General features: G+C 40.1%; 1 protein-coding gene across 2 annotated transcripts in view; it reads right to left on the bottom strand.

The window, feature by feature from the left end:
- C4BPA (complement component 4 binding protein alpha) overlaps nucleotides 1–11879 on the bottom strand; it is a 29918-nt gene extending 18039 nt beyond the window's left edge. Inside the window, exons 1-2 of one of the 2 annotated variants that reach the window (XM_025429760.3) lie at nucleotides 11765–11879; nucleotides 957–1120 (exon numbers count right to left, since the gene is read on the bottom strand). In XM_025429760.3, the coding sequence (XP_025285545.1) occupies nucleotides 957–1116 (160 nt within the window). In that variant the 5' untranslated portion in view covers nucleotides 1117–1120; nucleotides 11765–11879. Of the gene's footprint in view, nucleotides 1–956; nucleotides 1121–9713; nucleotides 9876–11764 lie in introns of those variants that run through there. The other variant, XM_025429759.3, reaches the window with a different exon arrangement.
- Between the last annotated feature and the right edge of the window lie 1450 nt (nucleotides 11880–13329).

The following is a 13329-nucleotide window of genomic DNA, read 5'->3' as shown; positions in this document are numbered from 1 at the left end:
GACAAAGAGAGCCATCAGTTATGGCTTGAAACACACATCTTAATGTTTCAGTAGTATGATTTTCAGATCAAGGGCCATGCTTTTCTCCTCTAATTAAGAAAAATAACAACTCCTATTGTCCCCATTGTTCGACGAATCCAGTGAGTGATCACTAATGTCCATTTGCTGACAAATGATAATGATGAAAGGCAGAAATGTTTCATTCCCTTTCTACTGTAAATGAGATAATTTATCCAAAGGATGGCAGACATGATTTTATCTACCCATCAGATTCCTTCTATCTGCTGACCCAGAGATAGCTGGACAAAGCCAGTAGTTCCTACAATTTTCCTCAGTAGAAACATTATTTAATCAATAATAACATTATGTAAGATTGGTTGTCTTGGGAAAGGGAAACTAGGTGGCTGGGAGATGGATAAAAACCACATTTTTAATCTGCATCTTTTTGTATATGTTGGATGTTGAATGATGCAAAGGAAGATACATGGAGTCCTGGAAACATAAAGATTTTAATTCAGCTTTCCTTGCAAAAATTAAATAGGGGATTAAATTACCTTACAGGAGACCTAGGAGAAGTCTTTACTTATTTCTCCTCTCTATTCTGGATAGACCTAGAGGCAGTGAAAATTGTTCAGTTGGGCTGATAGATCCCACACACTTGTTTTAAGTCATGGTTGGGAGACAAATTGTTTTGGAAACTCCTGGAGGAGAAATGCTAGGGGGCATTCTAGTCTAGAAAACTATCCCTTTTGTGGATAAAACAAATTCTCTCTACATCCCAAATAATTCCAAATCCGCTTAAATGCCAAATTCCAAACTCCTGGTGAAATAAACCTCTTGTTGCTGAAGGTGGCTTTTTACCAAAAGCTTAATCATCTGTTCATCTTAAAAGCAAATGGGTGGATGATCTTGAAAGTTTGTTGCTGATCTGAACTTATCTCTCTATTATTACTCACCAAGAACAGTAGCCAATAGAGCAGCGACCAAGGTCATTTGGAACAGAGTTGGATCAGAGACTTTCCATAACCTAGACAAGGGCCGAGCTGCCATTTTCTCATTTCTGTGAAGGATCCCATTTGGAGCTCTGAGGTGCTTGACCTGATGATTCCCCCACATTTTTCTGCCAAAAGAACTCAGTTTAATCAGCAGTCATTGATTCCTAGTTGTCATAAAGCATGAGGATAAATACTATGGGTACGGTCCACATCTTCAAGGAAATCATGGCCTGGAGTAGAAGGAAGCACATGCACATAAATGTTCCAACACAAGGCAGGGGGTGTCAGCCTTGGCTCAGAGGAGAGATGGGGAGGTGGTTGCTAAGAAGGGACAGATTATAGATGTGTCTGAATGGGACACAAGAGGCAGGTTTAGGAATGTATAGATGCTACCCTTTAGGGAATAAAGAACCACTGTTTTTCATTTTGGATTTTGTTTTCCCTTTGTGTTTTTAAGATTTTGTTTATTCATGAGAGATACACAGAGAGAGGGGCAGAGACACAGGCAGATGGAGAAGCAGGCTCCCTGTGGGGAGCCCAAGGGGGACTTGATCCCAGGATCCTGGAATCAGGACCTGAGCCAAAAGCAGATGCTCAACCACTGAGCCACCCAGGCATCCCTTTGTTTGCTTTTAAGCTAAGAAAGGACTCATGATTGCACTTTAAAAAGATCATTGTGAAATCAATCAATCAATCAATCAATCAATCAATCATTGTGGCAGATGTGTACCTGATAGACCACAGTAAACAAAGAGAAGAAACTGGACGGTTGAGGAAGAAGACTATTGCAATTGTCCAGGTGAGCCGCAGAGATGGTCCAAACCCAGAAAATGGCAGAGGAGGTGGAGAAGAGGGAACAAATTGGAGACAAAATAATAACAAAGGCAAGAAAATGATGAGATGGAGAAAAGGAGTCAAATCTTTAGAGTACTGAGAGTTCCTCATGACAACTGTCGACAGAGGCAATAGACATTCATGCAATTTGCAGTTTTAAGAGAATGGTTTATGGAGAGATACGTATATATGTATGTGTGTTATACATGCAGCTGTATAAAGAGAAAGAAAAATATTTATGACAAATTGTACTTTCATATTTGATCACAAAATTTAAAGACTTCTTTATTTTTTTAATTTTTTAATTTTTTATTTTATAGAATCTTTTTTATATATAAATTTATTTTTTATTGGTGTTCAATTTGCCAACATATAGAATAACACCCAGTGCTCATCCCATCAAGTGCCCCCCTCAGTGCCCGTCACCCAGTCACCCCCACCCCCCGCCCACCTCCCCTTCCACCCCCGTAGTTCGTTTCCCAGAGTTACGAGTCTCTCATGTTCTGTCTCCCTTTCTGATATTTCCCACTCATTTTTTCTCTTTTCCCCTTTATTCCCTTTCACTATTTTTTATATTCCCCAAATGAATGAGACCATATAATGTTTGTCCTTCTCTGATTGACTTATTTCACTCAGCATAATACCCTCCAGTTCCATCCACATAAAGACTTCTTTAAAGCAAAATCACGAAGACCCCTTTTCACTGCCACTCCTGTTCCCTTTGGGAAAAACAATCTATCTTAAATTTACATTAGAAAGAGTCCTTGTCCTTAAAGGAATATTCAAAGTTAACTCCCAAAGAAATACTGAATTTCATTGTTTATTCTGATACCTGTTATAACCAGGCGATTCTCTATGCCCCATGTGTTCACAATTCATACGATGCGTGAATCTTTTGAGGGCCTTCAAAATTTCCCTCAAAGATGCTTCTGTCCCACATTTTACAGGAAGAGACAAGTTTCTAATGACTCTTCATACCATAGGGGTGGGCCTAACTTCTTCATTGAGTAATGACTCATTTGGTCTTATCTTTCTAAAATTCAGTTCTGCTAAAGCTATTCTTCCAAAGACTGTCAGTCTACCTTGACAGACACCCTGACCCCTGAGCTCTGGACGTGGCCACTAGGACAATTCCACCAAAAAAGAAGTTCAACCTGATGATCCACTTGCCAAATGCATTTGCTTACTAAAATATGTTTACAGAATCTGTACTGAATACCTTGATGTGGTCTAAAGAGGTGTTAGGAGTCAGGATCAGCATTTGGGGCCCTGACACACCTCCTTTCTTTTTTGTTTGCCCCCTTCCTCCTCTCCCAACCTCTGGACTCTCTTCCTCTTGCCTTAACAATCCAGATGAGATGGAAGACAGATGGGGATAAGGGTAGTTCCAGGTAGTGAAACCCAGTCCATTAAATCATCCATGAAATTTGCAAAATATAAATTTCTCCCATCCAATGAAAACTGTTATGAATTGTAAAACCTATAGAAATGAGTTTCTTTCCTTTTTTTATGAGTTCAGAGAGTTGGTATGGTTGCTGAATTTCAGTGAACTTGGAGAGATTTAAAAATATACCACTAAAAAATAGAGAATAATAAAAATATACCAATATAAAAATATACCAAAAATATACCATGTATTTTTTTAAAATTTCAAAATAAGCTGGAAACTGTTTTTAATTTTTTAAAAAATGAAGAAAACTAAAATAAAATAAAAATACCAATATATTGACATCATAGAATTTGACTGTAAAAACTCAAGAGGCTGATAGTATAAAGTGCAAATTGCCCATATGAATTGTTGCAGTTCTTATGTTCACAATAGAAGCATATACATTGTATATACTCAGGAAAATGAGTATATATACTCATATACTCAGTATAATATACTCCTGAGTATATTTATAAAAATATAGCCATAAGACTACATCCTTACTTTTAAGAATTGAAAAGAAATACTTAAAATGCTGCTACAAAGAACATATTCATTAGCTGTGTTCGAAGAGAATATATTTATAATCATTGAGTAGACTCAAAATGAGTATTTAAAATGATGTTCAGTAAGTTGATCATCTGATGAACTTAGCAAATTGATCTCAGTGAACTGATCCTTCAGGAGTTGGCATTCACTCAACTGGCTTCTGGCAAGGAGTTTTTCAGTTGTGTGGTATGAGCCCCCAGGGTTTGGCTGTGCTGGACAACCTGGAGCTCTCATAGTCCCAAACATTTTCCTGTAACGCACCCCTGCCCATATCACCTGCCCTCTTGTCCTTCTTCCCTCTCCAATTCCTACTCGTTCTGCCCGTCTTTTCTCCAGTGATTCCTCCTTTCCTCCTGGCCAGCCTTCATATTCTAATTACAACTCGGTGTTTATCATTTTTGTTCAGCTGTGGCCTATCACTGACATCTGAAGTCTGTCTTCAACTCTAGGCCATAAGGTCCTTGAAGTCAGAGGTGGGTTCCTACTTGCCTCTGCCCCACCTAGTACCTAGCACCCTGCCTCCCACAGTTAAGGCGCTCAATCCATGTCTGTTGAAGTTACATTCAAAAGCACCTAGTGATAAAATGCTTTGAAGAACAATAATACTGTTCCACGTCCATAGTTACTCTTAACAGCATTTGTTTTGTCAAGGTCAGATTTTAACTGACTTTAATAAGCAAGGCACACCTGTATCTTCATGAAAAAAGACCCCAGTGATTTTACTCTAAGCTCTTCCCCATCCTTAAACTGAAGCCATCAAATCCTCAGTCATTCACCAGAGGACAGTGAGGAGGGAAGGAATGGACAAAGACTAGTTCTCCTCCCTCCACAGGTTATAAAAGAGGAGAAAAGGCAGCCATCCATACAGACCCTGCATTGTGCTGAGGAATTCATGTCACTTGGCCTCACACTGAGGCCACAGACAACAGTGCTGGAGACACAAGAGGAAAGTATGTGGCCAGACCATGAAGCACGGACTCTGGAGTCAGATCCAGGCTATGTGGATTGAATCCTGGCTCCAGCAGATGGGAACCGGTATCCCTGGGCAGGATACTCTACTCCACTAAGCTTCAATTTCCTCCTTTATAAAATAGGAATGAGGAATATACACATTTCTCAGAACTGCTGAGAGCCATCTTGGCTCGGTGCACAGATGGCACACAGAAAACATTCAAAAGAAATGTCAGAGAAGAAAGTGAAGGGATTGGGACCATGTGCCAACCCCACCTGAAGTCAAAACATCATCATCAAAATGATGTATGTATGGGGCACCTGGGTGGCTCAGTCAGCCTCTGACTCTTGATTTTGGCTCAGGTTATGATCTTAGGGTCTTGAGATTGAGCCCAGAGTCGGGCTCTGTGCTCAGTGCAGTCTGCTTGCCTGTCTCCCTCTGCTGCTCCCCGTGCCTGGTCTCTCTCTCTCTCTCTCTCTCTCATAAATAAAAATAAAATTTAAAAAATTAGTGATGAAAATTACAATGACATTTGGCTGCATCACCAGGTACTTCAATTAAACTCCAGTGCAGAGGAAAGCCCACTGGACTTGGGCCAGAAGCCATCAGTTCAGTCTTCACCGTGGCCTTTGGCGATGGTGACATGCAGGGCCACCTGCAAAGCAGAGACTCTGGAGCCCAAAGGGGCCTGTCCTGGGGCTTCTTCTTCCCCCAGTTTTCACTGTCTTCCTGAGAGGAACTCGCGTAGTCCCATTGATATTGACCATCACCCATGAATCACTCACAGACCTCTGGGCCCAGCTGTCTTCTATAAGTGCAAGAACTTACAGGCTTCATAAACTCAGTTGTTAATAAAAATCTTACTTGACCCTATTCAGTCCCATACATAAATTTTGAGTCTTTGGGCCCACCTCCATTGATCTTGTCACTAGCAACTGGAATTCCAGTGTTTAGCTTTGAAATAGTGAACATTTCTAAAAATCAGTGAAAGAAATCCCAGCAAAGTAAGGAGAAGCTATTTTGTCTTCCCCTGTAGCTGCACAAAAGACGACATCCTCATCAAAACGATGACCTTGCAAATATTATTTCGGGACTTTAGAGATCATTGCTCTGCCACTTGAACAAAACTTTTCGATTATAGACTCCGGAAAAGTCTATCATTCTAACTGGTTATCTTCACAAATTACTTTTTTGTCTGGGATAATATTTAAATTACATTTCTGTTTTTGAGTGTGACAAATACCTGTGAGTGTTCTTTGCAAATCCAGAAATAGATGATTACAATTTTCATTTGTAATTCTGAAAGTAAATTCAAACTTGTCTCTTTGTTGGACTTCTCTCTCTCTCTTTCTTTAAAAGATTTTATTTGTTTAGTTATTTACTCATTTAGTGAGTGAGCTGTTTGAGTAGGAGGAGGGGTAGATGGAGAGGGAGAAAGAGAATCTCAAGCAGACTAGACTCGGGGCTCAAGCCCAAGACCATGAGATGAGGAGCTGAGCTTAAATCAAGAGTCTGATGCTTAACTAGCTGAGCTACTCAGGCATCTTGTTAGATTTCTTTTTTTAAAATATCAGCTTTATTGAGGTATAAGTGCCTAAACTGTGAGATATTTAAAGTGTATATCATGGTGATTTGACACAGGTACACCTAGTGAAAGGACTGCCTCCCTTTCAGCCACCCATTTTGTCAATGAACATGTCTATCACCTCAATATTTATCTTTTTTTGTGTGATAACATTTAAGTTCTACTCTCTTAGCAAATTTTAATTATACAGTACAGTGTTATCAAATATAGTCATCATGTTTTACATTAGATCCTCAGAACCTCTTTATCTTACAGATGAAAATTTGTATCCTTTTACCAAGCTCTCCCTATTCCCTACCCCCAACCCCTGGCAACCGATTGTTGAATTTCTTATTTAAGCAAAATCCTTTTTTTATTGTTTTTTACGCTTAAGGTATAATTCCAAGGTTTACATCAGTTTTCTAACTGCATCATTAGTATCTCCCATGTACCTTGAATCCAATGTATCCCAAAGGAAACCCACTATCTTCTCTCCAACACACTTGACCTCTGTGTTTTCTGTCTGGGCTAAGGTAATCATCTCCATCCAGCCCCCCTGGACTAGAAACCTGAGCCATCCTGGCCTCCTCTCTCTTGCCCACCACTGCCCCCCATGTTCAGTCTCCAAGTCCCATTACGTTGGCCATAGCAGCACTAGAATCTGCACTCTTTCCTACACCCACCCCCCTTCCATAGTCTGGATTTATGTACTTATAATTTCCTTCACCCACCCTAGACCACCACTAAAGCCCCTAAACATTTGTAAACCAGCTTGTAGGCTGATTCCAAAAAAGCAATTTACTTAAAAACTCCAATGGTCCCAAATTCACTAGGTTTCCATACCTCTCCCAACCTTCCTCTGCTTCTACTCACTTGAAACACTGTGCCTTAACTTCGTGAAGGTTTCTATCTTTCTCAAACACATTCTGGATCTCTTTAAAGATTTTTTTAATTAATTAATTAATTTATTTATTTATTTATTTATTTATTGAGAAAGAATGCATGCGAGAGAGCACAAGTAGGCAAAGCAGCAGGCAGAGGGAGAGGGAGAAGCAGACTTGTCATGGAGCAGGGAGCTTAACACTGGGGCTGGATCTCAGGACCCTGGGATCATGACCTGAGCTGAAGACATATGCTTAATGGATTGAGCCACCCAATTGCCCCATCCTGGATTTTTTTTTAACTCTTACAAGCATTTGCATATAACATCTCTTGTGCACGGATGCTCTTGATTCACTGTCCAGATCAAATGTCACCTCCTTAATGAAGTATTGTCCAAACCCATCGAGAAATATGAGTCACTTCTATGCTCCCCTAGTATTTCCCTGATACCTTAATCGTAATACCACATTGTATTGTTTCTATTCACTATTCACTTACTTCCTAAAATAGATTGCAGGTCCCATGAAGACATGAAGATGTTAATTCAACTTCTTAATTTGCTGACCTGATACTGTAACTATAATAGCTTATCCAATAAATGTGAAATAAATAAAACTCAATATAGTTTTATCTTCAGAGCAAGAATGACTAACTGCCTTACTGAAGACCAAGTGGAATAATGTCTATGAAGTGTTTCATAAATTTTGGAGAGATAAATAATACAGTGATCCCACTTCCCTCACTAGTTCTCAGGTTGTACGGTGGCTCAGTGGGCCAGGGGTGGCATCCGCAGTTCACCATCATGATGCCTGTGGTCCATCAGTAGAACCTGCACAGGATTCAGCAAACCACAGAGGATGGGGCGACTAGGACTTGAGAGTTAAGGAGACCCGAATTGGAGCCCCAGTCACACTACAGTCTAATCCTATGATCTTGAAGAAGCCATGTCAGCTCCGTGGGTCTTAGTTTCTCAACTCTCAAACGATGACAGTAAACTTATATCATCTTTCCATTCCATACAAAGTCTGGAATGCTATTAGCTACCCACTGAAAAGCTTAGACTTCCCAGGCAAATGCCCTAATATTTTGATGACATCTTCACCTTTTAAATTCCTATAGAAGTGAAACCAACTCAAGAGTTATAGCCAACATGGCAGGTCTCTGATGGCTTGCACAGTGCAGCACAATTTGAGAGGCACTGGAAAAATCCTCAGCTCCCAACTTTCTCCTTCCATTAAAGATTACTTTTTTAAGTCCATGTATTTATTTTGTCTAAACTCTAAAGCATACATACGTCCTGGGGTGCCTGGGTGGCTCAGTCAGTTATGCATAGCAGTAGCAGCTTCAGCTCAGGTCATGATCCCAGGGTCCTGGGATTGAGCCCTGAGGTTGGGCTCCCTGCTCATCAGGGGAGTTTGCTTCTCCCTCTCCCTCCTGCTCATGTTCTCTCTCAAATAAATAAGATCTTTAAAAAAAAAAAAAAAAAAAAAAGGAAAAAAGCTTGCCTACCTTTGGAAAGGGTAATATTTTTCTCCAGTCTCAGCTCCTTTCTTATAGCTGCACACTCAATCACATCACTTCCAGATCCCAGAAAGAAATTGCTTACACACTTTCACTTCCTTCCTGGAATCTCTTTATCTATCAGCTTCTTCCTTGTGTGCTCATATTATATTCAAGTGTATCACTACACTTAAGCCTAACCTTCTGTGATGCTTCTGCTCATTCTAGATATTCTATTTTTCATTCTCTTTGTAATACTGTATTTAGAGAGACAGAACAGGAATCAGCTAAGAGTGGTTGAGGAGTCAAAAATAAGAACAAGAATAGTACTGTGTCTTGCCCCACCAAGGGAGAAGGAAACTTCAAGAAAGAAGAGTAATCAACATTGCTGAATTCAGAGAAGTGAGGAAGAGAAAGGAGGTGAGAACAACTAAGGTTTCTAGCTTCAGAAAGCTAACTGGAGGCTGAGCAACATCCTTCTTATTACCAAATCAAAAGATCTTTGCTGTTGATGGTGGAGAGGATGTGAGGGGGGTTAATTAAATCTCAAAGGGCATTGCATCAATTTTTAGGCTGTAGCCTATACAAACCAGGTCTTCTGTGAAACCCTTTGGAAAGTCTGCTTTACCTCCTGCCTCAACTCCTGTGTGGAGTGATGGTAAAGAATCAATGAACCAACACTCTTGACTTTTAGATACAATAGCGAGAGTCACCTTTCACTTCCTTTCTGCTTTAGTTTATTAGTATGCATTATTATTCCCCATTTATAATTTAAAAAAATTTAAAATAAATTTAAATTTAATTTAAAAAAATTTAAAAAATTTTAAATAATTTAAAAGTACATTTATATGTACTTTTCAAGTCATATAATCCACTAATGCAGTACTCCTGAAAAGATTTCAGCTGAAAATACCCTCCAAGTGTTTGTCTTATCTTTCTAATCTTGTCCTCCTTAAAAGGCCAAACACACCGGCCTTTTCCTCAAGGTACCCCAAGTAACCCACTGACCTGCAGGTAGCTGAAGAAGAAGTAGAAGACTCTATTGTGGGGCCTTGGGTCGTTTCTCCAGGGAAAAACGGTCTGGATCTCTAATAATTTTAGTTCCTCCCCAGATCAGTTTACCAGAGTCCCCTGAAGCTAGCTGGTAATTGCACCACCACAAAGTCCCTGAATTCCAGGCATGTGATTGGCTGATCAGGGATGGCTAAATTGTAATGGATGGGCAGAGACTTTCTACTGGCCCAGTGAATGATTAACAACAGAAATAAAGCACTGGTATTTACCTAATCTCCTTTTCTGGGCACTAACCCTTATTCTTGATAACATGTTGCAATCATTTGTTTTCTTCTCTGCCAAGCATTTCCCCTAAGTGGAAAGGCAATATGAATTTGATGCCAAGATTCTTTTTTCTTTTCATAAATACAAGGCAGACATATATGTTGCAATGCAGCTAGCCTAGAAAACTTGGGTACTGTAGGGTTGCGACTAGGTCCACTTTGATCCACTTTCCACGATGCTAGGTCCAGCAGGCCTTCCTGGGGCTCAGTGACTGATGACTTTGCCCTTGTTGGTCTTCATTCCACCCCAAGAAAGCACAATGGTGGGGGAGTTTAACAAATTTACCCAATTTCTGCAATGTGCAATACATGTTCATTGACTACTACATTGTCGGACACCAAATTATTTCCAGAAGTTGATCTGTCACGGAGCGCTGTTTGTGATCATTCAGATCTAGGAAGAACCTCAAACTCTGACATTTATCTAATTAAGGTATTATTCCTCAAAGTCGAGGTTTGTGTGCTCGGGAGATGGCTATTAAAGGGGAATTTTTCCTGAAAACTTCACTTTTTCTGTCATAAATATCAGAAGTCTCTTAAGGGTCTCAGAAAAGAGCAGAATCGAAGCATCTCACAAGCTTTGACAGAGATACGAGATTTGAGCTGGGCTTTGAATGAAAAGTAGCAAAATTATTAGATAAAAATGAGAAGGTAAAGAGAACATGGGCCAAGTCACAAGGTGAGACTGATTTGCTGATTTGCCGAGAATGAGTGTAGAGGATTCCAGATTATGCCAAATCTTGAGAGCTAAATTGAAGGAAATACCACCTTTAAAGTTGAGTTTTCGAAATACCATTTCCCAAATCTACAGTGCTTTGCTTTCCTTTCCACAGTGACTGTTCCAAGTTTTTCTCTCCAGGTCACCGAACTGTTTTCCTCTCAGCTGGTGATCTTGCCTCCTAGTCCACTAAACAATCATTCTACAGTAGCTTCTATTCACCTCACATTTCTCTCCTAGTTTTTTTTTTTTTTTCAAGATTTTATTTGAGAAAGAGAATGAGAAGGAGAGGGAGAGAGAGAGCAGGAGGAGGAGGGGCAGAGGGAGAAGGAGAAGCAGACTCCCCGCTGAGCAGGGAGCCGGATACAGGACTGGATCCCAGGAACCCAGGATCAAGACTTGAGCCAAAGGCAGACCCTTAACCGACTGAGCCACTCAGGTGCCGCCTCTTAGTCACTCTTGCTTCAGAAGAGATCTCTGTTCTTTTCTTATTTTCAATGCATCTTTCATCCTGAAATATTCCTTAAATCTTGCCAAAACCTCAAATTTCATTTTTGCTCGGTCATGAGATAATTAAGTTCTTAGGTCTCCTGAGTTTCCTGCTTACTTTCTCCTTAATCCCCCTCCTTCCGCCCCTCCTGTTGTGGCCTCCCATTCTGGCTTCTTCCCTTGCTTAGGGACACACCTCTTTCAGGCATGCTCTTAATTTCTTATCTCCTGATTTCTCATCAGCCCTGCTGATAATCTCCTTTCTGAAACTCTTCTCCTTTGACTTCCATTTTCATGAACTTTTCTGATTCACCTCTTTTACAAAATGCTTATTTGTTCTTACCTCTTCTTGTTCTTTCTCATCCCTACATATAGATATGTCCCAGGTTCTTCTTTTCAAAAATATTTCTCTTCATTACCTTTATCGTACCTGCCGTCATGGCTTTATTCCTTATAAGAGAACTACCCCATGACCACCTCTGTATCTCTGATCACTCTCCTTAATGCAGACTTACTGTGTTTGTTGCCCATCGGACACCTTAGAAGCACCTTACATGCCGCACATCCAAAGGGGAACTTCTCATTTCCTGCCCAGAAAGATGCTTCACCTTCTGACCCCAACAGTAATTTGGACTTCCGGGAATGGAATTTCAAATTCACCTTTAAACCCTTCCTCTCCCTCATCCTCCAATGTTTGATGAGTTGATAAGTTGTTTTTATTTGATTTTCCAATGTCCCTCACATATTCTCTCTCTGTTTCTGCTGCTCAGGTTATCATTGTCTCCTGCATGGACTACTGCAGTAGCCCTTAAAATGGTTCCTTTCTCTCTATTCTTTTCCTACTTCTACAGGTACTACATACTGTTGTGAGCCAAGTCTGTGTTCGGTGCTTATCACTTCCTTTCTTGGATGTCTTCGATCTCTTCTCACTGCGTACCAAATAAAGTTTAAATTCTCTAACATGCCCTTTAAAAGCCTCCAGAAACTGGCCTTAATGTGTCTGTCCAGACTTCTTTCTCATCACTTCATGCTTTATCCAGGCCAACCTAGGCCATGTCCCATTCCCTAAACATGCTCCATCTCCCTTGCCTCTGCACGTTTTTTTTTTTTTTAATTATTATTAAAAACTCAACTTAAAACATTAAAGATTTTTAAGAGAATAAACACCTGGAGTTTCATCATCCTAAGACAATGGTTTTCATCTGTGCCTGTTATTGTCTGGTCTTTACAAGAAGAAAGGTTTTATAGAAATGCAATCATAAGTTCTTATTATTCTGTATTCTACTTTTACGTAGAATTATATTTTTAAGATTTTCTGTTCATAAGTAACTTGTAAAAGGTTGCATTACATTTGATGTACCATAATATACTAAAAATTTTCCTAAGATTGGACATTTCAAATGTTCACAAGGTCTCCCAGTACAGAAAATATATACAATGATAGAATGACTAGCTTCAAACTAAAAATAATAATCTGAGGAGTAGATTTACTTGGTTCAAAAGCTTATGACTCTTTATGATGCTCTTACTGCATCTCACTTGTAATATCCTTTGCACTAATCTTTGTCTCTTAATCCTGCTTACTTTTAAAGGCCCAATAACTGACTCTCCTTAACAATTTTCCTGCCTCCTCCTCTTCAAGGCTGAGTTCCCTTAGCACACTGTTCTGTAAAAAGTGTTAATTTTATTCGAACCACCCTGAATTAATGATATGTGTATACCTGTCTTGTGTCTTAGTAAACTGTGGGCTACTCGAGAGTTTCTTTTTTTTTTTTTTTAAGATTTTATTTATTTACTCATGAGAGACACACACACACAGAGGCAGAGGGAAAAGCAGGCTCCCTGCTGGGAGCCCAATTTGGCCCGGGGCGGGGGGGGGGGGGGGGGGGGGGGGGCGGGGGGACTTGACCCTGGGACTCTTGGGGGGTCATGCCCTGAGCTGAAGGCAGACACCCTCAACTGCTGAGCCACCCAGGTGTCCCTACTTGAGAATTTCTTATTCCTATTTCTTATTCTTCTTCATAACTTCATCTAGGGACATTCCATTATTTCAAGTTCTCTTCTGTATTTTGTTTGTATT

This window comes from Canis lupus, chromosome 7 (genome assembly GCF_003254725.2).
Source record: "Canis lupus dingo isolate Sandy chromosome 7, ASM325472v2, whole genome shotgun sequence".
Classification (NCBI taxonomy): domain Eukaryota; kingdom Metazoa; phylum Chordata; class Mammalia; order Carnivora; family Canidae; genus Canis; species Canis lupus.
This window is presented reverse-complemented; position numbering and strand designations above follow the sequence as displayed.